General features: G+C 42.8%; 1 protein-coding gene across 2 annotated transcripts in view; it reads right to left on the bottom strand.

The window, feature by feature from the left end:
* The window catches only part of PRKAG1 (protein kinase AMP-activated non-catalytic subunit gamma 1), a 525,734-nt gene that overhangs the window by 299,574 nt on the left and 200,553 nt on the right, over positions 1-25,607 (bottom strand). For both annotated transcript variants that reach the window (XM_044083782.1, XM_044083783.1), the window contains exon 2: positions 2,724-2,775. In XM_044083782.1, the coding sequence (XP_043939717.1) occupies positions 2,724-2,775 (52 nt within the window). The remainder of the gene's footprint in view (positions 1-2,723; positions 2,776-25,607) is intronic.

Genomic DNA, 25,607 nt, shown 5'->3' with positions numbered 1-25,607 from the left:
TACGAGACTAAGGTCCCTGAACAAACCATAAAATGCAAACAGCATTTTGGCTAAACCATCGAAAAAAGTAGAAAAGTACAAAAGAAGCTGCCTCAAGTCACCATAAGTGCAACTTAAAATATTTACACAGAATCAAAATAAAAATGTTTTCTTCCCTTTGAGGAATTGCCAGTCTTCTGCTGTAGAGCTAAAAATCTCCAGGATATGGCTGAAGACAAATGGATAAATATCCTTTTAACATGCCCAGACCCATGAAATTCATTACTATGATAGTTATGTAAATGTGCTTTAGCAGATGCAAATATGTGTAGCTCTTTCCCAAGGCCTTGTGGGACTCTTTCTAAACTTACTTGACATGAATGTTGGTTTACTTACTAATCTCATGGTTTACTGTATGATTAAATAAGTGATTTATACATACAGTTATATGGATCATGAACATACACACACATGGGCACAAACACACACACATGTGCATGTGGTTTGAGTGAGTGACTGTGTGACATGATTGTGTACTGTGTAAACAGCCACATGCCCGTATTCCAAGTGCAGAATTGTGATAGCCTAGTCACACGTACATACACATTTGCACAAAAATATATACTATGTGTATGGTTTGGTGTTAGGAGTTTTAGTGGGTATGCGAGGTTTTAGCGGTCATTCACTTACTATCATCAGTACAGTTTTTGTTTTCTTTTGTAATGCAGTTACTGCCAATACTAAGTGAATGGAAGTGGTGTGTGTGTGCGTTTAGTGTGTGCATTCTTAGGGTACAGGTGTTGGTTCTGTGACGGCAGTGTGATCTGCTAGGCATGTTGGTATACATAAAGTAGTGGAGCTGTAGGAGATACAGGGGTGTTTTCCCTTTCCCAAAGGGAAAAAAAAATTGCTTTAGTTTAGGTTTAAGTTTTTTTTTTTTTTTTTACCTACAGTCGGTGTCATGTGCTTCAGACAACTGTGAGGCTGTGGTTTTGTGTAGCAGTTTTTTTTCAGTCATGTTCTGTTCACACTTATGTTGTCTATAACACTAGATATAATCACACATACACACATCCATGCACTTCATTCTCAGATAACTCACAATCCACTTCAGTGTCACAAGGGTACCAAACAGCCTATCCTGGCACTCAGAGGGTGCAAGGTTGTGAATTAAGCATACACAGGATGCAAATCCATATACACACACACACTTACATATTGTGCATACACCTACTGGCAATTGGGAGCATAGCCATTTCCCCTACAGCATGTCTTTGTAATGTGGGAGAAAATCTGAGTATTTAGGGGAAAACCCACAAACACAGGAAGGACAAGCAGATTCCGCAAGACAGCTGTGCCAAGAATCAAACTCACTCACAACAAACTGCCAGCCTCGCTTTAAAGACCAAAGCACTTCCACTGAGGACTAAAATCCCTGAACCTAAGCACTACGTAACAAATTTCAACACAGCTGCAATGAGGTAAAAAGTTAACCCACATTTTGAAATTCATAACTTTCAAGACAAACACACCATAAAATGGTTTCAGCACCAATGCCCTACTGGTTTATTCAGCTTGTTTTAACTTTGTACTCAAGCCCATGACCTACCCAAACTAAAAATTAACGTATTAAATTTTCATACATAATAAAATACTCCCAATTCGGCAAATATTTTGTCCAAGTGCCTGATCCATGGCTGGTTCCTTGAACCACAGCACTTTAAAGTCACCTGGCAAAGCACTGCTTTCATGCCTTGTATCACGTAAGTCTTTAGCAATCCACGATCCAGAAGTTTTTACACATCTGCACTAATTTTTCAAGTTGTTTCTGTTACAAGAAAAAAAAAAAAAAAACTGCCGAAGTGTAGTGCTTAAACATTTCAAAGCTCTTCTTTCTTGCCCAACTTCAGTTTTGGCTCCAAGACCCAATCGCCCTTGTATGAACAAGTTTCATTGAGCAAAATATACAAACTTTTCTCAATTACACAGAAAAAGTTTTCAAAATAACACAGAAATGTTTTCTGATCCCTGTTCCCAAAGCATACGTTATCAGACCAAAGCTATTTTTCAGTCTACTAAGTGAGAAGTAAGCTGGTCCATTGCTGATTCCCTTCAGTCATGATACATGCTACAAGAACAAGTGTAAATGCAATAAGACAATTTATAGTAATATTTCTGCCCACCCTACAATAAAGAAGAAAATTCAACAACATAAAGGACAGACATAAGGGCATTCTTAAGGATGGGGAGGGGGGGGGGTAAAAATAGTGCTGCTTAAGCAGGATCTCCAGCTTAGCCAGTAGTAAAGATATTAACTTGTATCAATTGGTACAATTCACCGGCCATGAAACTTCATATTACTCATATTACCTGTGTACATACAATAATGCAGTTATCGTATCTTGTATTCTTACCTTTCAGAATATTTTTAGTCTTTCAGCCTCTTTAATGTGCAAGCAGAATTTATATTCACCTGGAATCCTTACACAGCCTCAAGCCCACAGAGGAAGGCAGTTTCAGACCTAACAATGTTCTTCAATACAGCACCCAATTTATAGCCACCACCTACTACTGCAAATGGCTAAACATCCCTGAATTTAATTTCTCAACACACAAGTCTCAGATTTTACCTGATGTCCTGTTCTACACCTTTTAAGTGTCACAGGCTTTCATTTCTTCCCACGGCTCTTATCCGCCCACCAACTCTCACTGTTCAAAACATTAGATCACATTAACATACTAACCATTTTCAGCTACATTCAGAGCTTCTCGGCAGCCTTCTAGAACCATAGCAACCTACAGGTGAAAAGAAAAAAAAAAACATATGTTTCAGTAAATGATAATGTTATTTGTGCCAGACAGGCCGAGACAGCAACCTACATCTGTTTAGCTCCATTACCACCACATACCTTTAAAACATTTCCACTGATTTCAACATGGAAAAAAGAAAGATGTACAGTTATGGTGCTTAACCATACTGCAGCCATGAACACCATCCTTACAGCTGGCATCTAAAATACATACCCCAATGACACAGGAGGAAAAGATCTACAGCATTTTATTTTCAGAATGAAAAGTAAAGAACAAACGTGACTTAAGGGAAAAGTAAATGAGATGATTAATGGAGAAACCGCTCATTTTCCTCAAGCATACTATCATCAACAGAAGCCACACAGCAATTGGGCATGGTTGCAATGTAAAGATAAACATAGGAATGTGAATCACGGTGTTTTTAGGATCAAATTGTGAATTAAATATCAAAGGTTCAGTGACCTGCTTGAAGTATGTCAGGCAATACAGACAGAACAGAAGTAATCCAAAAGACAGACTAAACTGCAGGTCTGTGAAGCAATCACAATAACAGTGCATCTAACACAAACTGTAAAACAGTTGTTTTAACAATAAATAATTCAAAACCTACTCCTTGACAAAAAATATAGGTCAAAGACTAAACGGTTAAGACATGTTCCAGAGATAAATCAGTGTCCATCTTTTTTGTCCTGCATGTAGCTGATGCATACTCCTAAATATAAGTGATCAAACCTTATGCCAAAGTTCAACTCAAGAAAAAAAAATACTGCAACACTAAAAAACATCAAGTGCAGAAATTTATGCATTTACTTTAACTGTCAAAGTGGGCTGGTACAATGAGTATTTCCATCCATGACCTGGCTACAATAAAAGCTTTGTTAAACACAATGAGAAGATGTACAGTGATTATATGCACACACAAACTATACACCCGAAGATTGCAATGCATGCAATTTGTGAAACACACCTGAAACAAAGTGCAGTATAACTACTTTCCTAAACAAAGACAGAGAGTGGTCAGAGATATGCAATATACATACAAGAAATACATGCAAGCTTAAGATGAGTACAAACAATGGTATTTGAATTTATTTTTAATATCCCCAGTCAGATTTTGAATGCGTCAAATTTATCCAGTTTTCTGATATTTTGCGGTAAAGAATTCCAGACTGCAAGCTTTGAAAATGTTTTTTCTCTTATACCCTTAGAGAGATGCAGCCTTACAAGAGAAGCTGTATTATGAGCAGATGACAAAAGCTAGCTCTCAAAAATGCTATAGTTTGGTTGCAAGCAGTGGGCAGTAAGGAGCAGTAGGAGCAGTGCCAACATTTTATAAGTGAAGCAGAAAAATGTCAGTCACCCTAGCAGTTACTGCTAACCAACTACATTTTTATACTGCTCGACAGTGACGTTCCCCAAGACAAGAGAGGGACATGAATTTCCATGCACTGCTTACAGTTAACTAATGAGAGTGTTTTGGGTAGAATTTAATGCAAATAAAACAAGGCAGTATTAATTTCTGGCCATTATCATTTGTATTGCAACTTTTTTTCAGAGTGCATAGAAAGATTGACTAGTCGTAAGCCAATCTTAACTGATAAGTTAGGTTTTAATTGATTACACTTGGTTATCTCTGCTTAGTTGCAGCCGAGAGTAGTGTATCATATGGATCATGATTAGTTTTGATTTTCTGAATGGTACTAATAACTGTTGTTTTGTGATAAATTACTACAAGTTGCATATCATTTAACCAACTACATACTGATGTTAACTCCTGTTTAAGCTTTCCTTGCAGTTCTGTAATGGGTTGTCAGAGTAAAATACAATTGAGTCATCAGTACCAATTATGCAGTATACTACTTGCGAGTTCTAAGAAAAGGAGGGGACCTAGAATTGAGCCTGGGGTAATCTAGCTGAAAAAGTTCCATTTTCAAATATATTCTGGCCAAGCCTGACTGTAGAAGAGACACGACGAACCCCGGGAACTATCGCCCCATTAGCCTGACGAGCCTGGTCTGCAAGGGTATGGAACGTATCATCATGGAACTTATAAACTATGACATTGGTAATCTCCAAACTCTGGACCCCACCCAGTTCGGGTTTGTAAAAGGCAGATCATGTCTCCTAAACCTGACAGACTTCTTTGAAGCGATCAGTTATGAAAGCAAGAAAAAAAAAAAAAAAAAAAAGTACACTTGCAGTACATATGAAAAAAAAAAAGGAAAACTAAGCACTGCAGCCATCTGAGGCATAAGGGGCAAAACCTTGATATACGACCCATCAGACCTACGAGACCCTCGAGGAGTCACCTGAAAGAAACAGAAATAAGGCAAGAATCTGCTTGCTTCTTGGACAAAGTATACAAAGACGTAATCCACCATCAATTACCAGCAGACACTAGAAATGCACAGTATGGGGTATTGTCACTACTAGAAGCATCTGACATGCCCTTACACTGCCCTGCTACATCTATACCCCCTTGGTACCTTGCAGGCATGCACAAGGGAAAGGCAGGGTAGAGGTTTGTCATGCCACAATTAGTTCTTGTCTACTTAAGGATCAAACAGACAGCAATAAGCCAGACCCAAACATTAGGCAGTCTTGTGTGGGTCCAAAAAGTAAAAATAGTATGATAGTAGGAAGGTAGCGATACTACTACTGCACAACCATAACCACTCTTACTAGCCAAAATCAACTCCCACCTCTCACAAACATTACCATCTCACCTCTGTTTACTATTACAAACTCAACACCCCCTTTGTCTCTATCACCATAATTCATATCATGTTCTCTGTACAGATTCCTTTAACATTCTCCCTTATATCCCTAGCTACTCTAATTTCTTATTACCACCTCCACTATAACTACAACATGCACACTCAACACCTCAGAAGTCCCTGACAAATCTCACGACTACAATGCATCCCCAATCCTTTCCCACTTCAACCATCTTCCTCTTTAAAATCAAGTATTTCCAGTCTGACTCCTACTTTTATAAAATAGTTAACAGAAGAATAAAATATAAATCAACCTATTACTACTACCTCACAGACTTAACCACTGCCAGGAATACTTGTTAAAATCCTCTGAAACAAAGATAACTGGTCTACACCTATTCTCAACCAATATTAGAAGCATTTGCAACAAGCTAGCAGAACTTCATGTCTGGATAGCTGTCCATAAACTGGATAAACTAGTAACAGAAACATGGCTTAGAAATGAAACACTAGACAACGAACTCTTGTCGAGCAGAGCCACAGAAGTGATCCCTGGGGTGTATTTCCCCATTTCCTATCCACTCATCAAGATTTTTCTTGAAGAATGCTAATGAGGAACTTTGCTTGACATAGATTGGTAGCTTGTTCCAGAGTACAAGAAGTCTCTGGGACAGGAATCTATCCCTCCAGCATGTCCTGTTTATTGTGGTGACAAGGTTTAGGTCCCTAGAGCATGTAGTTCGGAGGGATTGGAATTTCTTTAGATGTAGCACATCCAACAACAATGGGTTTAATATAGCTTTATATGTTAGGCAGATATCTCCTCGGAGTAGGCGATATGCTACAGAGTAAAGCTGGAGTTTTTTGAGAAGGCCAGTGTAGGGCATCTGTTTGAGGCCAGTAATCCTCTTTGTGGGGTACTTTTGTGCCTTTCCAGCTGCTGCAGCTGTCTTGTGAGGGACATACCAAAAGGGGTGTTGTACTCTATAATAGGTCTAATGAGTGCAGAGTAGAGGGGAACAATTACCTCTTTTTTCCTGGATGAGAACACTTTTGTGATGAGGTGGTGCCACATAAAAGGATTTCCTGACTACTGTGGCGATGTGATTATCAAAGGAGAGACTACTGTCCACCTGGGTCCCAAGGTCTCATCACACAGTCGGCATTAAGTAGACTGCCGTTTTTGTGGCAGTTCATGGGTACAGAGGTTTTACCAAAGGGGATGACAACGCACTTTTTGGCATTGAGCTTGAGGCCATGCCTCTGACACCAGGCATCTGTCTCAGTGACGCCCTACTGTAGTCATCCAGGGATTCTTGGAAAAGATTCTAGGAAATATCATGCTTTCCTTTTTATCTCCATTTCTCTGATGGCTGTCTCTTGCAGAAATGTCAACAATTCTTCAAACTGACTGAGGTGTTGCAGTTTTCTCCATTTCCCTCTTATTGTTAAAACTGTCCAAAGTAGATATCACTGCTTAAATGGTATCTATTACATTTAGCAAGAATAATGATTTTGAAAGAGAAAGATTCAGACCATATGTTATATAAAAATCAGCAATATTGTCCTGATACATTTGAATTAAAGGACAGTCATGACGTGTGTGTATATCCAATCTACATTACCATTTTGATTACATCTCCAGCATTCTGTACTTTTACTAAACTTTGTTACCTTGTTGGGCATTAAGAATGTTCTATATATAAACTGCCATGTAAAAAACTGCCAATACTGGGTCCAAGATGAGTTTCTTATAGATTTCAGAACAAATGAAACAGCATTCACCAGAACCTGGAAACCAGAACCTGACAGCTGCTATTCAGCTAAAAACTTACGTCGATCATAATCGTACATACAAACAACAACACACACATACAGACAGCGCTTAGCCCGGGCTCTCAGTCTTTTTTTTCCTCGCTTTGAGATGAGAATGAGAACTGAGGTTCTTTACTTTTATATGCTTTGTTATTATTATTATATATTATTATTGATTTGATTGAATTATTTTATTTGTTCAATCCATAGTGCTTGAAACCAAACCAGTGAATTATTTTACAAAGTTTTTAAAAAAAAAACAACACACATATATATCACATCACATACATATACAAAATGCTTTGAACAACATATTTACCACTACATTTTTATGGGGTCCTAAAAATTAAATTTTAATAAACCTATACACAACCATGTATATAAATAGTTATCATAAATAAATAGTTGTCATAAATAATGCAGGTATAATAAATATGCTACTCTATCATTAAAAGTTCCATTATAAAACTTTTAAAATATATTTTTGCCATCCTCTCTTCTGTATTGTATTCACAAACAACACAATGTCCTTTTGGTATGATGTATTTTTCACTTAACAAAGAACCATAAAGAAACATTAACATCTAAGCATTGTGTTGTTCAAGCATTTTGTAATAATTAAGAACAAATAATTCAATCAAATACAACCAATAATAGATTAATTGGGCAGGACAAAGCATATAGGTGCATTCTTCTCCTCATTGTCTTGAAAAAAAAGGGAGAGAGAGCCCGGGCGGCTTGACTGTATCAGTGTGTTTGTGAACTGTAACCGTGTGTGTGGATATCGAACGTGCAATTAAAGGATTTTAGCTGAATAGCATCTAGCTGTTGCTTCTTATAGATTTCAATATTTGTCATTTGCTGGATTCACTCAAAGATATGCTATGCGGATATTTGAGCATATGAAACTGTCAAATTAAGGCCCTTATAGTCAAAGTAGCAGATGTATAAATCTTTTTTCCCCATCTATCCAGTGCCCTAGAATCCCTGTCAGAGGGGGTAGGGTTTTTTGCAGTAGAAGCCTTGACCCCTTTCGGACCCTGAGAAATAGTCTCTGGGTCTGCAGTAGGGTTTTTGAAAAGGAATTTATGAGCGTCAGGGACCCTGTAGTATCTGTCCGGCTTAACAGGAGCTGGAGGTAAGGAGTCAGGAGTCAGGGGTCAGACTAGACTCCGAAAACACATCTACAATGTCCAACACAGGTGGAAAAGCTAGAGGCCTGTGTTGAGGTAGTAAAAGGAAGTCTCTGAACTTTTCTTAGATTCTGAAAAATCTTGGCTCTCCCAGTGGAAGTTGTCCCTCATGGTATGCAAGGGTTCCCCAAAAGAGTAGTCCTCAGGAGGAGAAGCTGAAGGAATTGATTCTTCAGCATCAGAATCCTCATAGAGGGGAAGAGAATATTCCTGATCAGAAGAGGAATCAGAAGAAATGGAAACCTGATCTGAAGATTCATAGTCTGTCTCTTGCCTAGGCCTCTTATCAGGAGGGGGATGGGAACCCCTGATCAAGGTAATTAAGTCTTCGGCCATCTTGAGCATCTGTTTTTTGGGCATAGAGGCCTGTCCTTGTGGCTGGTGAACTTGTTTCTTTGCCTTTAAAGGTGTTTTAGTCTTCGAAGTCGGTTTAATATATAACTGTTTAGGTCTGAATACACCCTCAGAAGCCGATGCCTGCTAAGCGGCTCCGGACCCATCTGAGGGAATAATCTCAGAGGCTCCAATACCTTGAGTTTTCAGCGGCCTGGCCGACTCCACGTGGGAGTCAGTAGCGGCCTGCAACTCTAAAGTAGCAGGCGTCAGGGGCTGCGAAAGCGCCTCACTGAGAACCGGCAACTTGCTTAGGAAAAGTTTTGTCTGTTTTGGACCTCAGTTGCCTGTCTTTTTCTTTGCATTTTTTGTGAACTCTGGTAGTCGGATGGCTACCCGACGACATTGTATAATTAAATCTTCGCCCAAAATAGCTTAATGCAAAATCGTACCGACGCTTAATAGTGCGTTGGTTAAATCTAGCACAAAACAGACAACTAGTAATGTCGTGGTCAGGGCCTCGGCAAGGAATACAGTAAGAATGAAAGCCCTTATGGAGGTATTTGCTTCCCACAAGAAATACAATTATTAACTTTTTCTGACATCGGTCTGGAGCAAGAAAAAAGTTTTCCCAACGGAGTACTTAGCTTTTAATTAAGACTTCGGATCTGAAACTCAAACACGAAAACCTCAGGAGTCGGCCGACCAGCACTTGCGAACTGCTTCTACTTCGGGCACCGCGCCGCAAGAATGACTGAATAAAATGGCATCGGCTGCATCTTTTATTCCCCTGACGTCAGGGAAGAGGTGACAGCAACCGACGCAGGACCCAAGACTTTGGAATTCAGGCCGACTGAGGGCAACCTGCCAGCAGGATAACCCAAATATAATGACTGCAACAGTGAACCACGGAGAACATCAGGAGTCACCAAAATCCTACTGCCAGCTGACAATGATGTAGAAATGCCTGCAGATGCAGACCAAAAGTAAAAAAACAAGAATCTGTTAGTCTGGACTCTGTAAAGTCCATCTGTGACTGGGAAAGTACAGTTGTGTACACTTAGCATAAATATAGATGTTAGAGTATTATTCACTGTTGCAATCATCACACCTGGGTTATCTGCTTGCAGGTAGTCCTCAGTCGGCTCGAATACCAGAGACTTAGTATTTCTGCATTGGTTGCTGTCGCTTCGGGAGTGACGTCAGGTAATAAGGGGGTATAAAAACAGGCAGCTGATGCCATTACATCAGTTTTTCTTTCCCCAAATGTCAGGAGCTCCCCAATAGGGAGCTAAGTTATGATGGGGGAAACCACCACCAGTAAAAAGTAAATACCAATACCCCTGAAAAGGGGGGAGGGTAGTAAAAGGCATAGAGAGTTGAGAGAGAGAAAAACAGGGGGCTAGAGGGAGGGTAACGAGGACTGCAACAGTGAATACACTCAAACATCTAAATTTATGGTAAGTGTACACAACTGTGCTATGTTCTTCATGTTTCACTGTTGCAGTCATCACACTTGGGTAGATTCCCAAAGCTGAAGAAGGGCGGAGGCAGTCAAGAAGAGTTAGGGCTGGCTAGAATGCCCTGCAGGACTGCTGTTGCAAAACCTGCCCTGGATTTGGAAAAGATAGGTAGGTGACAATACTTGGTGAAGGTGTGAACAGAACTACAGGAAGCAGCTGGATGTCCCTGGTAGGGACTCCCCTGAGGGGTGCTGTAGCGGTATGCTTTGAAATAGCCTTGCCCTCTGCCCCTGTTGCAAAGCTGACTAGTAACTGGTCAGATTTTCTGAAGGGCTTAGTCCCATCAAAGTAGAATCTGAGCTGTCTGTGCATGTCCAAGGAGTGCAGAATCCTTTCCCCTTTATTTTGAGGATTAGGGAAGAAGGTAGGACTAAGACAGAATATATGTGTGTGAATGAGAGGGAGGATAGAGGAATGGTGAGGATGCAAGGAGTAGAGGTGGCGAAGGTGGATGAGTTTAAATACTTGGGGTCAATAGTTCAGAGTAACGGTGAATGTGGAAGAGAGGTGAAGAAGAGAGTACAGGCAGGATGGAGTGGGTGGAGAAGAGTGTCAGGAGTGATTTGTGACAGCCGAGTACCTGTAAGAGTGAAAGGGAAGGTCTACAAGAGGGTAGTGAGACCAGCTATGTTATAAGGGTTGGAGACAGTGGCATTGACAAAAAGGCAGGAGTTTGAGCTAGATGTGGCAGAGTTAAAGATGTTAAGATTTGCACTGGGTGTGACGAGGGTGGACAGGATTAGGAATAAGTATATTAGAGGGTCAGCCCAGGTTGGAAGGTTTGGAGACAAAGCCAGAGAGGCAAGATTACATTGGTTTGGACATGTGCTGAGAAGGGATGCGGAGTATATTGGGAAACAGATGCTAAGGATGAAGCTACTAGGTAACAGGAAAAGAGGAAGGCCTAAGATAAGGTTTATGGATGTGGTGAGAGAGGACATGCAGGTGGTTGGTGTGACAGAGCAAGATACAGAGGACAGGAAGAAATGGAAACAGGTGATCTGCTGTGGCGACCCCTAACGGGAACAGCCGAAAGAATATGATGATGATGAGGGAAGAAGGTAGGCAAGCAGATAGACTGACAGTCACACTGGACACCACTTTAGGCATAAAGGAAGGGTTAGTCCTGAGGGAAACCCTGTCCGCATGGAAAATAATGAAGGATTCCACAGCCATAAGTGATTGTAGCTCAGACACCCTTCTAGCTGAAGTGATGGCCAGAAGCAAGGCTGTTTTCCAAGAGAGGAATTTTAGCTCTGCTGACACTATAGGCTCAAAATGGGGTAGCATGAAGTTTTTCCAGTACAAAGTTAAGGTCCCAAGCAGGGGTGGGTGCTCTCCTTGGCAGCCTTAAGTTGTTTGCCCCTCTCAGGAACTGTTCGGTAAGAGGGTAAGGGAAGAGAGGTGGCTCAGTGTTGTAATGAGCTGAAATGGCAGAGGCATGGATCTTAATGGAGAAGGATAGGCCTCTGTGGAGCAGATCTGTTAAGTAATCCAAGATTAGAGCCAGGGAAGGCAGGGTTGTCCCCTCTCCTTTAGGCTGAATCCAGGAGCAGTACGTTTTCCACTTATCAGCATAGGATTTCCTTGTACTGGGTCTTCTGCCTTCAAGGATGATGCCCAGCACCTGCTTGCTTAGGCTGGTTACTGTGGGAGATAAGCTATGCTGCAAGATTTAGGGTTTGCAGTTGTGGATGCAAGATCTGTCCCCCCTGCTGAGAGAGCAGGGTTGGGTTCTGGTGTAGGTGCCAGGGTGGCACCGGTGACTAGCTTCTTAGGAGTGGGTACCAGTGTTGGTGTGGCCAGTCTGGGGCAATCAGAATTGTCCTTGGTCTGTCCTGTCTTACCTTGAGCAATACTCTTGAGTGGAGGGGCCGATGGGGAAAGGCATAGATACTGGAAGGATAGGGCATCCACTTTCCAGGCCCTGCTGTGAGGTGTCCTGGTGCAGAATCTGCTGAGCTGGTGATTGTAGGAGAAGGCAAAGAGATCCACCTCTGGGGTCCCCCATTTCTGAATCAGAAGGTTGAAGGTTCTGGGCTCTAACTGCCATTCGTGTGGGTCTAGGAGATTTCTGCTTAAATCATCTGCCTGTGAGTTTTGTCTACCTGGCAGGAACTGAGCTTGCAGATGGACCTGCATGTCCAAGGCCATGTTCCACAGGGCCATGGCTAGCCTGCAGAGTGGTTAAGAGTGGGTTCCCCCCTACTTGTTGATGTAGCACATAACTGTGGTGTTGTCTGTTTTTATTAGTAGGTGTCCTGGAGAGTGAAGGGATCTGAAAGCTGTCATGCTGCACAGCTAGCATCTCTTTCTGGTTGATGTGCAGATGTATTTGATTTGGGCTCCAGTGGCCCTGAATGCACTTGCTTACCATGTGTGCCCCCCAGGCATAGTCTGATGCATCTGTGGTTAGGGTCTGGGCGGCGTGGGGATAGGTAAAGGGCAGTCCCTTGTTGAGGTTGCATGCTGCTGCCCACCAAAGGAAGTATGTACTTAGACAAGGTATTATGGGAATGACAGTTTCCAGGTCCTGAGAATGTTGGCACCAAAGACTTTTTTTTTTTTTTTTTTTTTTTTTTTAAGTACCACAGAAGTTTCCTCATATGCAGTCTGGCATATGGAATTAGGATGCAGGAGGCCATGAACCCTAGGGGCCTACAGGATTTTCCTTGCGGATAGCTGGGTTCTGGTGGCCATTTAAGTAAAATAGCCTGTTAGATAGGCTTGTTTTTCTGGAGTGAGGAATGCCATCTGGGATGCTGTGTCCAAGCTTGCTCCCAGGAATGCAATCTTTTGACTGGGGACTAGTTTTGATTTCGTTTCGTTGATGGTGTAACCCCAGGGAGGTTAGACGGTTTTTTACAAATGTCAGCTGCTGCAACAGCATTTTTCTGACTGTCTGCTTGAATCAGGCAGTCTTCCAAGTATGGGTAAATTTGAATATTTCTCTGTCTGCAGTAAGCAATGGCTGGGGCCAGGCATTTAGTGAATACTCTGGGAGCCGTGGATAAGCCAAAGGGAAGTGCAGAGAACTGGTAATGTACAGATCCTGCCCTGAAGCGTAGATATTTTAAGCATGACTCCCTTATAGGGATGTGCAGATAGACTTCTTTTAAGTCTAGGGTGACTAACCAGACATCCTTGGCTGGCATAGTTAGAAGCTACTGCAGAGTGAGCATTTTGAATTTTGGTACCACCAGGAAGGTGTTGAGAATGGAAAGATCCAGGATTGGGCATCAAGTGCCCTCTTTTCTGGGTACCAGGAAGTCTGGAATAGAACCCTTGACTATCTGTTCCGCAGGAATAGGCTGAATTGCCCTTATAAGAGCATGGATTGGACTTGGTTTTGAGCTTCTGCCCACTGGTTTAGAGGGGGGTCTGGGAACCCTTTTCGGGTTGGCAGTGAGTGGAAGTAAAATTTGTACCCCTGGGATACAATGTTGAGGACCCCTCGGTCTTTGGTGATGGGAATCCAGTTTTTTGCATGAAGGGCAAGCTTTCCCCCTAGGGGCACAAGCAGTTGGGCAGAGGAAGGGAGTGGAGCAGTCATTGGGAATTCTTTCCAAAAGGGGGTGGTTTAGCACTCCCTGCTTTAGAGGTGGAGGCACTCCAGTGCTTAGATCTCTGCATACACTGAAACTGTAGTCTGGGTGGTCCGTTTCCCCTGGGTCTAGTTTGAGATGGCCTTGAGAGGGCTAGAAAGGACCAATGTTTCGAGGGACAATGCCTGCTGAATCTAGGAGGCTGTACTTGCAGGAATTCTTTCACTGTCTGCATAGATTTAGCTTTTTCTTCCATCTTTTTAATAACCTCTTCTGCTTTGTTGCCAAACAGATTGTCCTTGTTCAAAAGGAGCATCTAGTAACTTGGATGTGACATGATCTGGCAAGGTCTGCTCCTTAAGCCAAGCATGCCTTCTCAGTGCAAAACCAGTGACTCCTGCCCTGCAAGATGCTTCTAGGGGATCAAAGCCACACTGCAATGTATTCTTGCTGACTTGGCTTGCAGAAAGCATAGCTCTTGCAATTCTTTATTTTCTGCACAGTCTGTAAAGGTAGCTATTTTTTGCCTAACAAGTTCCATAATATGTTGTTGGTACTTCACAGCATGTGAAACTGCCATTTCAAAGCCCTAATGGCAAGAGTTGCAGAGGTATATACTTTCTTACCCTATCTGTCCAAAGCTCTGGAATCCCTGTCCGAATGGGTGGGATTCTTAGCTGTAGTTGCCTTGATACCCTTAGGCCCCTGGGAAATAATCTCTGGGTCAGCAGTAGGATTTTTGAAAAGAAATTTGCGAGAGTCAGGTACTCTGTAGTACCTTTCTGGTTTCCTAGGGGCAGGGGGGTAAAGTATAAGGAGTAAGACTGGATTCCATAAAGACATCAACAACTTCCAGGACTGGTGGTATTGCTAAAGGCCTGTGTTGTGGCAAGTCTAGAAATTCTCAGTGTCTCTTTTTGGACTGAGGATAATCTTGTCATTTCCAGTGGAAATGCTCTCAAAGTATGCAAGGTTTCACCAAAACAAAAATCCTCTGGAGGAGAGGCAGAAGGAATGAATTCCTCTGCATCAGAATCCTTATAAACAGATATGGGCATGTCTTCATAATCAGAAACCTGTGTCTCGTCGGACTCTTGGTCTGTTGAAGCTGCTGGGGACTGGTCTCTTTCTCTTAACAGGGGAATGCTGACTTCCCCTAATCAGCATAATAAGGTCTTCTGCCATTCTATGCATTTTATTTTGTGGTAAGGGAGCTCCATGCGCTTTGGTCATCGGTTTTGTAGACATAGCATGTACTCTTGGCCTTTGAAACTTAGTAGTTTTAAACAGAACTGAAATAGTCAGTTTGTGTCGAACATCGGTAGTGCTAAGAACTTTCTCAGAAGCCGATGGCTGCTCAGTGGCTCCAGACCCATCCAAGGTAGAGACATCCGCAGATTCCATACTCAGAGAGTTACGCGGCATACCGAACAGGTCTCGGTAGTGGCCTGCAAATCCACTGAAGCGGGCATCAGGGGCTGCAAAAGTGCCTCACTGAGTACCGGCTAATTGGTGACTAGCTTAACGGAAGTGTCGTCAGCAGCTTTGAACCTGTGCACTCTGTCTCTGTCTTTATCCTTATATTTTTTTGGAAAAATCGGTAGTCGGACGGCTTACCGAAGTCATTTCGGAATACGGAAATAGAGAACGAAAGTATTTAGCGACAATAAGGGCACGATGGTGAATGGTTCGGGTGTTGAACAAGGCACAAAACCAACAGTGAGGTACGTTGTGGTCAGGGCCTAGACAGGTGACGCAGTAAGAATGAAAATCTTGGTGTGGTATTTGCTTTCCACCGGCAATTATTAACTTTTTCTGACATTGTTTACAGCAAGAAAAAAGGATCCCCAATGTGGTACTTGGCTATAGAAGACTTCAGGAAGATTCAATTCGTAATCGAAAAATCAGGTAGCGGCCGACCGGCACTTGCAAACTGCTTCTGCTTCGGGCTCCTGGGCAAGAAAGATTGATGCAATGGTGTTGGCTGCCTGTTTTTATACCCCTGACGACCTGACTTCACTCCTGGAGTGACAGCAACCGATGCAGAAATACTAAGTCTCTGGTATTCGGGCCGACTGAGGGCTACCTGCAGGCAGATAACCCAAGTGCGAGGACTGCAACAGTGAAACACGAAGAACATCCAGGATTGTGCAAGCAATATTAAAGATAACCTCCAAGGTAAACAAAATAGGAGGAATAGTAGTAACATGTGTGACCTCCACTTGCAATAACTCATAGCATCTCTTCATTTCAGGGGAAACCTCCACTTCCATTCATCTGCAACACATTTTCCCATTTTTACATACTGCGTTGGGGTGTCACTTCAACAGTGACAATCTAGTGCAAAGATTCACTTCACTAGTTGTCTAGCCCTGCCTCGGCTGTTCTTCCATATCACACACTCGCACACACATTCAAACCTATGCCCAATTTAGAAAGTCCAATCTACCTACTGTATATGTCTTTGGAATGTGGGAGAAAACAGAACACTCACAGGAAACCCATGCAAACACAGGGAGGACATACAGATACCGTACAGAAGGTACCCCAGCTAAAAAATCAAACCACAGAACCTCTTGTTGTGAGGTGACAAAGTTATCCACTACTTCACTGTGCCACCCCCTAGCTTGTTCACACAAAAATATATAATTAATTCTGGAATTACATTCAGAAAAACAAAACTCCTCTAAGAGAGAAGGGACACAAGTGCTTTCCCCAGAATCAGCGTCCTGGTCTTGGGAATTTATAGGAGACTGAACTCAGTCATTCAGAATAATCTAAAAGACAAGAATTTAATCTTTGTATACATTTATCCTTGGACAAACAACATCTAACCTTTTGTTCCTTTTTCCTGGGTAAAGTAAAAGACAAGAATTTAATCTTTCTATACGTTTATCCTTGGACAAACAACATCTAACCTTTTGTTTCTTTTTTCTAGGTAAAGTATCTGTGAAAGACCACAGACTAGGGAAACAGGCTTCCTTATCATGGGAAACAGGCCTCATTCCCCAGCTACGCAAAGCATCATCTCTAAAGGTACTTCCCATGACCCAAAAAGGAAAATGGTTCTCCCATCCCCTTAACAGATACTAAACAGCCACAGAGGATGTGTTAGACCCATGGTTCATGATGGCAGGAGAAGCAACACCAGAGGAATTCTGAGGAATCAGTTGTGGGGCTGAAGAAAGTACAGTTGTGTACCTACCATAAATGTAGATGTTAGAGTGCATTCACTGTTGCAGTCATTACACTTGGGTTATCCTGCTGGCAGGCTACCCTCAGTCGGCCTGAATTCCAAAGTCCTGGTCCGGCGTCGGTTGCTGTCGCCTCTTCCCGGACTTCAGTGCGCCAGGGGTATACAAGATGCAGCCGACACCATTTTCTTCAGTTTTTCTTGCCCCAGATGTCAGGTGCCCCCAAGAAGGTAGGCAATACATGTTGCTAATAAAAACATACAGTAAAATAAAAACAATACCTTCATCTACAAGCAAATACACCATATAGGTTGTATAGGATAAGGAAGTATAGATAAGTCCCAGCAAAGAAAGGGGGGGGGTGGAGGGTGGGTAACCTGGACTGCAACAGTGAATACACTTGAACATCTACATTTATGGTAGGTACACAACTGTACTATGTTCATCGTGTTTCACTGTTGCAGTCATTACACTTGGGTTGAATCCCAAAGCTGAGGTAGGGAGGCTGGATCTAAATAGGATTTGGAGTGGCTATGAGGCCCTACAGAGCTGCAGTGGCAAAGCCTGCTCTGGATTTAGAGTAAAGAGGTAAATGGTAATACTTGGTAAAAACATGTGCACTGAACTCAAAGTTGCAGCCTCCAAAATTTCCTTGGTTGGTACTTCTCTGAGAAAAGGCTGCTGAAGTGGCTGCTGCCCTGGTGGAATGTGGCCTAATATTCTTAGGCACTAACTTGCCATGCTGTGTATAGCAGAAACGAATACAGTGTCCTATCCATTTTGAAATAGTCTGCTTTGAGACAGCCTTTCCTTGTGATCCTGCAGCATATGCTACAAACAGTTGCTCAGTTTTTCTGAAAGCTTTTGTTCTGTCCAAGTAGAAGCGTAGCTGCCTGTGTATGTCCAAAGAGTGCAGAAGTCTTTCCCCCTTATTCTGGGGATTTGGATAAAATGTTGGCAAATGAATGGTTTGGTTAAGAGCCACACTGGATACTACCCTTTGGCATAAAATTTGGGTTTGTCCTTAGAGAAACCCTGTCCTGATAAAAAATGATAAAAGGTTCCACTGCCATTAATGCCTGTAACTCTGAGACTCTTCTTGCTGAAGTTATTGCTAGGAGCAGAGCAGTTTTCCATAAGAATTTTATGTCAGCTGTATTGGCTGGCTCAGAAGGAGGTAGTGTGAGCTTTTCAAAGACAAAATTGAGGTCCCATGTAGGTATCGGTGCTCTCCTTGGGGGTCTTATGTTTTTTGCCCCTCTGAGGTACTGTCTTAGCAGTGGAGGAGAGAAAATAGGAGGTTCCGTATTGTAATGAGCTGAAATGGCAGAGGCATGGATCTTAATTGATGAGAAGGATAGGCCTTTGTCCAGCATCTCTGTTAGGTATTGTAAAATCTGAGGAATATTTGGAACAAGTGATTCAAGTCCTTGTGCCTGGGTCCAAGCACAGAATCTCTTCCATTTCTCTGCATAAGATTTCCTGGTGCTGGGCCTCCTGGCTTCCAAAATGACATCCATAACAGCTTTAGAGAGAGGTGTGTTCTGAGTAGCTATATTATCCGCCATGCAGCCAGATTTAAGGTTCTGAGTTGGCTGTGCAGGATTTGATTGTTTTGTTGAGTCAGAAGATGAGGAATTAGAGGTAAAGTCCAGGCTGGACTTTGAGACAAGCTCTTTAGGATTGGGTACCAGTGCTGGTGTGGCCAGTCTGGGGCAATCAAAATAATTTTTGGCTTGGCTTGTCTGACTTTTAGGAGCACCTTGGGTAAGAGAGGCAGTGGTGGAAAGGCATAAACTGCTAGGGTTTTCCAGCTGAAAGATAGAGCATCCACCTTCCATGCTTGTGAGTGATAAGACCTTGTGCAGAATCTCTGTAGTTGGTAGTTGTGAGGGGAGGCAAAGAAATCTATGTCTGGGCGTCTCCATTTCCTTATCATGCTGAAGACTTGTGGACTTAGTTTCCACTCGTGAGGGTCCATGAGGTTTCTGCTTAGTTCGTCTGCCAGAGTATTTTTCTTTCCTGGCAGGAATTGTGCCTGCAGATGTGCTTGATAGGTCAATGCTGTGTTCCACAAAGTCATGGCTTGCCTGCAGAGGGGGTAGGAACGTGTGCCCCCTTGCTTGTTTATGTACCACATAACTGTAGTATTGTCCGTCTTTAGTAGTAGTTGTCCTGGATGTAGTAGATCCTTGAAGGCTGTCAGGGCATTCTGTACAGCTAGCATCTCTTTTTGATTGATATGAAGATGCATTTGGTCCGTGGGCCACGTGCCCTGAATACATTTTCCTGCCATGTGTGCCCCCCAGGCATAATCCGATGCATCTGTTAGTGTCTGCCTGGCTGTGGGTAAAGTGAAAGGCTGTCCCTTGTTGTGGTGACAGGCAAGTGCCCACCATCGAAACTCCTGTTACAGGCAGAGAATAAGAGTTATTATTGTTTCCAGGCTGTGGCAATGTTGAGTCCAAACACTTTTTAGATACCATTGTAGCTTCCTCATATGCAGTCTTGCATATGGAATTAGCAGGATGCAAGATGCCATGAAGCCCAAAGCCTGCAGATTTTTTTTGCAGGTAGCTGGGTCTTTGTTGCCATCATTTGAAAGTAATGAGTCAGTTGTCTTTGCTTGCCTGGCGTGAGACAAGCCATCTGGGCAGTTGTATTTAAGCTTGCACCCAGGAATATTATCTCTTGAGAGGGCAATAGTTTTGATTTCTTTTCGTTTACTGTGTACCCTAGGCAAATTAGTAATTCTTTTACAAACGCCAGATGTTTTAGTAGAATGTCCTTGCTCTCTGCTTGAATAAGGCAGTCGCCCAAGTAGGGATATATCTGAATTCCTTTTTGTCTGCAAAATGCAATTACTGGTGCCAGGCATTTTGTGAAGACCCTGGGCGCAGTAGATAAGCCAAAGGGCAGTGCAGAGAATTGGTAATGCATTGAGCCAGCTATGAATCTGAGGTATCTTCTGCAAGATTGTCTGATTGGGACACGCAGGTTTGCCTCTCTGAGGTCCAAATTAACTAGCCAAGCCTTCTTGCCCAGCATGGGTAGAAGTTGCTGCAGTGTCAACATTTTGAATTTTGGAACATCCAGGAAAGTATTTAGAATTGACAAGAACAGTATTGGTCTCCAGGCTTTGTCCTTTCTGGGTACCAAGAAAAGTCTTGAGCTATTCAAAAAGTGCCACAGCAAGAGCAGGGGCAAGGATTTTACTCATGTCCATGAGAGCAGAAATTTATTTTTGTGCCTCTGCCCATTGGTTTTGTGGCAGGTCTGGCATACCTTTTGACCTTGGTAGGGTGTGAAAGTGGAACCTGTAACCCTGAGAAACAATATTCAGAACCCATTTGTCCTGGGTGATCATGTGCCAATTTTGTGAGAAAAGTGCTAGTTTTCCCCACAAGGGTGCTGTCAAAAGGTAAGTGCTTGGCTTTTGTAGAGGGAAGTCATTGGGACTGTTTCTTATAAGGTTGTGATTTGTCTTCTCCGCCTTTGGGGGCTGAAGCACCCCATTGTTTAGGTCTGTATGAGCCTTGGGGCTGAGATCTGCCTCTTGGGCATCTGTATCTGCCTCTTTGTGGCCTGTCTGACACTGGAAAGGACCAATTTTTAGAAGGCCAGTTCCTGCTAAATCTAGGTGGCTGAACCTGTAAGAAATCCTTTACTGTCTGCATTGATTTTGCTTTAACCTCCATTTTCTTTAACACCTCTTCTGCCTTAACACCAAACAAAATATCATGCTGTAATGGAGCATCCAGTAATTTTGCTTTAACATGATCAGGTAAACTTTGTTCTTTTAACCAAGCATGCCTTCAAATGACAGAGCCTGTAACTGCGGCTCTGCAAGAAGCCTCTAATGAATCAAAACCACATTGCAGAGTATGCTTTCCCACTTGTTCAGCTGCATGCAATAAATCCTGCATTTCCTTATTGTCAGGACATTCTGGGCTTGTAAGCATTTTCTGTTTTAGCAAAGACATTAGGTATTGTTGATATTTAAGCATGTGAAACTGGCAGTTTAAAGCCCTTACAGCTAAAGTAGCAGAAGTGTAAACTTTTTTCCCCCATCTATCCAGAGCTCTAGAATCTCTATCAGAGGGAACAGGGTTTTTAGCAGTGGAAGCCTTGACCCCTTTGGGACCCTGAGAAATAGTTTCTGGGTCAGCAGCAGGGTTTTTATAAAGAAATTTATGAGAGTCTGGGACCCTGTAGTACCTGTCAGGCTTGACTGGTGCAGGGGGTAAACAATCAGGAGACAAACTGGATTCAGAAAAAACATCATCAACAATATCTAGTACAGGGGGATTAGCAAGGGGCCTGTGCTGAGGCAGTAAAATTAAGTCTCTGAGCCTTTTCTTGGATTCTGAATAATCCTGGCTCTCCCAATGGAAATGCTTCCTCATGGTGTGCAGGGTTTCCCCAAAAGAGTAATCTTCAGGAGGAGAGGCTGAAGGGATAGATTCTTCAGCATCAGAATCCTCATAATGAGGAAGAGAATATCCCTGTTCTGAAGAGGAATCAGAGGAAATAGAAACCTGGTCAGAGGAGTCATAGTCAGTGTCTTGCCTAGGCCATTTTTCAGGAGGGGGATGCGAACCCCTGATCAAAGTAATTAGGTCCTCGGCCATTTTAAGCATCTGTTTCTTTGGAATAGATGACTGTCCAGGAGAATGCTGTACTTGTTTCTTTGTCTTTAATGGTGTTTTAGACTTTGCCTTGGCTGCTGAAGTGGACTTGACAGTAAGCTGTGTATGTCTGAAAACACCCACAGAAGCCGATGCCTGCTCAGCGGCTCCAGACCCATCTGAGGGAATAGTTTCCGTAGGCCCAATACCTTGAGTTTCCAGAGGCCTAGTGTCAGAGGCGGCCTGTGGCTCTGAGGTAGCAGGTGTCAGGGGTTGCGAAAGCACCTCACTGAGAACCGGCGACTGGCCTAGAAGAGGCTTCATCAATTTTGGACCTCGGATGCCTGTCCTTTTCTTTGTCTTTGTGTTTTTTATGAATTCCGGTTGTCAGTTGTTCTGATGGCATTATGTAGTTAAACCTTCGGCCAAAGTAATGTAAAGCAAAATCAAACCAACGCTTAATAGTGCGTTGGTTGAATCTAGCACAAAACCGACAACTAGCAATGTCGTGGTCAGGGCCTAGGCAAGGAATACAGTAAGAGTGAAAATCCTTATGAGGTATTTGCTTCCCACAAGAAATACAATTGTTAACTTTTACTGACATCAGTCTAGAGCAAGAAAAAGTTTCCCCAACGGGGTACTTAGCTTTATTGAAGACTTCGGTTCTGAAATTCAATTTCGAAAATCTCAGGAGTCGGTCGGCCGACCGGCACTTGCGAACTGCTTTTGCTTCGGGCACTGCACGGCAAAAAAGACTGAAGAAAATGGCGTCGGCTGCATCTAATATACCCCTGGCGCACTGACATCAGGGAAGAGGCGACAGCAACCGACGCCGGACCAGGAGTTTAGAATTCAGGCCGACTGAGGGTAGCCTGCCAGCAGGATAACCCAAGTGTAATGACTGCAACAGTGAAACATGATGAACATCAACAAATGTACACTGTAGAATCCTCCAGCAGTGGCTTTGATACTGGTTGAGCCCACGGTGACTGCAAGCACTCACTTTTACTCTTTTTTTTTTTTTCTTTTTAGGTAGAGTGGGAGAAAAAACAGTGCACCCAGACTGGGTATCCATTGTTGTGAAAGCGGAAGAAGCCAAATTGCCAGTAAACAGTATTGGAATGCGCTGGTCAGAAGGGAAGTTGTCCCAAAGTATCCACAAGCAGTACATAAAATTCCTGATTGAACAGTCCCTTTCCCTGCACTGTCATGACTGAAAAGAAATGCTCAGGTAAAGCAATCATGAAGTACAAAAGCATTACAAACAATGACTGTAGTTTTAATTCTCCCTGTAAGCAAAACACAGATGCTTAAATTCAAAAAAAGTTGCAAAAACAGTACACTTAAACACAAAAAATGCCTCCAAGAAGAGGAATAAGCCTCTAAAGCATACCTCTCAGATGTCAAAATTTTTGCGTCATATTTTTGGTCTGTTCCTCAACATTTGTGGTTTTCTGGCGAATCACAGATGACTGAAGTCAGTATTTGAGCTTCAGACTCCATATACTTCAAAAAATGCATGTTTAACACAAATCTTGTCATTTCAGCAACTTTTAAGTTTATAAGAGCAATATTTAAAATTTGTCCCAATTTTTGAACCCTTGCCCCACCATTTACTTTAGGCTTTGTCCAGAATTCTTGTGCCAATAGGTTAATTGTCATGCTCTAAAGCTAGTAAGGTGGTTTCTGACAAGAAATTACCAATATTTAAACACATATTGCATTTCTAAAAGAAAAAATCCACTTTTGGTCATAATTTAAAAAAAATATGCTTTAATCCTACTAAGGATAATGAAACTTGTGTGGAAATGTTCCCCAACGGGGACTTGTTTGCCAGAAATTAAGCTGTAGACAGATTATTGCTCCATAGAAACTCCTTAAATTGTTTTCTGTGAGGGGGCAAGAAAGCAATGAAGTCACTTGTTTCTGGCTAATATTTACCTGTCTGGTGCGGTCCCAATCAGCAGCCACAGCTTTTGAAGCAGTCTGGTTGTTGCTTACTTGGCAGGAAAAGTAAAGTTTTGTACCTACCATAAATGTAGATGTTCGAGTGTACACCCTGCTGCAGTCATCACACTTGGGTTATCCTGTCATCAGGCGGTCCCGCAGTCGGCCGGAATTCCAAAGTCTTGGTCCGGCGTCAGTTGCTGTTGCTTCTTCCCCGACGTCAGTGCGCCAGGGGTATATATAATGCATCCAACGCCATTTTCTTCTGTTTTTCTTGCCCCAGATGTCAGGTGCCCCCAAAAAGGTGGTCATTAATTAGTACCAAATTATGTAATTTTTGCACAAACACAAAATCCCTCCAGCTATAAGCAAATACATCAGGAAGGTATTGTAGAGATTTAGCCAGTTAGATCAGAGGGGATGGAGAGAGGGTAACCTGGACTGGAGCAGGGTGTACACTCGAACATCTACATTTATGGTAGGTACAAAACTGTACTATGTTCATCGTGTTACCCTGCTGCAGTCATCACACTTGGGTAAAATCCCAAAGCTAAGGATGGGTGGAGGAGTTATAGAGGGTTAGAGGAGGCTAGAAGGCCCTGCAGAACTGCAGTGGCGAAGCCAGCCCTAGTCTTAGAGTAGAGTGGTAAGTGACAGTGTTTGGTAAAGGTGTGTACTGAACTCCAAGTTGCAGCTTCCAAAAGCTCCTTGGTTGGAACCCCCCCGAGGAAGGCTGTAGATGTAGCTGTTGCCCTGGTAGAGTGGGGCCTAATGGTAGCAGGAACTGGTTTTCCATGATGGGTATAGCAAAAACGAATGCAATGTCCTATCCATTTGGAAATGGTTTGTTTTGATATAGCCTTCCCTTGTGAAGCTGTAGCATAGGATACAAAGAGCTGGTCAGATTTTCTGAAAGCCTTAGTTTTATCCAAGTAGTAACGAAGTTGCCTGTGAATGTCCAAGGAATGCAGGAGTCTTTCTCCTTTGTTCTGTGGATTTGGGAAGAAGGTGGGTAAGTGGATGGTTTGATTTAATGCCACACTGGAAACCACCTTAGGCATGAAGGAAGGATTAGTTCGTAGAGAAACTCTGTCTTGATGGAAAATGAGGAAAGGTTCCACTGCCATTAGTGCCTGCAGCTCTGAGACTCTTCTAGCTGAAGTTATTGCTAGCAGCAGGGCAGTCTTCCATGATAGGAACTGTAGATCTGCAGAAAAAGCTGGTTCAAAGGGAGGTAGCGTAAGTTTTTCCAGAACAAAATTGAGGTCCCATGTTGGTGTAGGTGCTCTCCTGGGGGGGCCTAATGTTTTTTGCCCCTCTGAGGAACTGCCTTAGAAGTGGATACGAAAATAAGGGTGGATTCCGTGTTGTAGTGGGCTGAAATAGCTGGCGCATGGATTTTAATGGAAGAAAAAGAAAGTCCTTTGTGTAACATCTCAGTTAAATACTGTAGAATCTGAGGCATGTGAGGCTGAAGTATGTTTTGGCCTTTAGCTTGGGTCCAGGCACAAAACCTTTTCCATTTATCCGAATAGGCCTTCCTGGTGCTGGGCCTCCTAGCTTCCAGAATAACATCCATAACTGCTGGTTGGATGCTTAGGTGATTTGCCATGCTGCCAGATTTAAGGTTTTGAGCTTGCTGTGAAGAATCTGATTGTTTTGCTGTGTGAGCAAATGGGCAATTTGTGGTAAAATCCAAGGTGGGCCCTGGGCCATATTCCTCAATAGTGGGTACCAGTGCTGGCAGGGCCAGTCTGGGGCTATGAGCATCAGTCGTGGTCTCTCCTTTCTGACTTTCAGAAGCACCTTTGTGAGGAGAGGCAATGGAGGGAAGGCATATACTGTCAGGTTTTTCCAACTGAATGAGAGTGCGTCCACTTTCCAAGCTTGATGGTGAAGTGTCCTTGTACAAAACTTTGTTA

Source organism: Protopterus annectens, chromosome 9.part0, assembly GCF_019279795.1.
Source record: "Protopterus annectens isolate FY-2018-M chromosome 9.part0, PAN1.0, whole genome shotgun sequence".
Lineage (NCBI taxonomy): Eukaryota > Metazoa > Chordata > Ceratodontiformes > Protopteridae > Protopterus > Protopterus annectens.
This window is presented reverse-complemented; position numbering and strand designations above follow the sequence as displayed.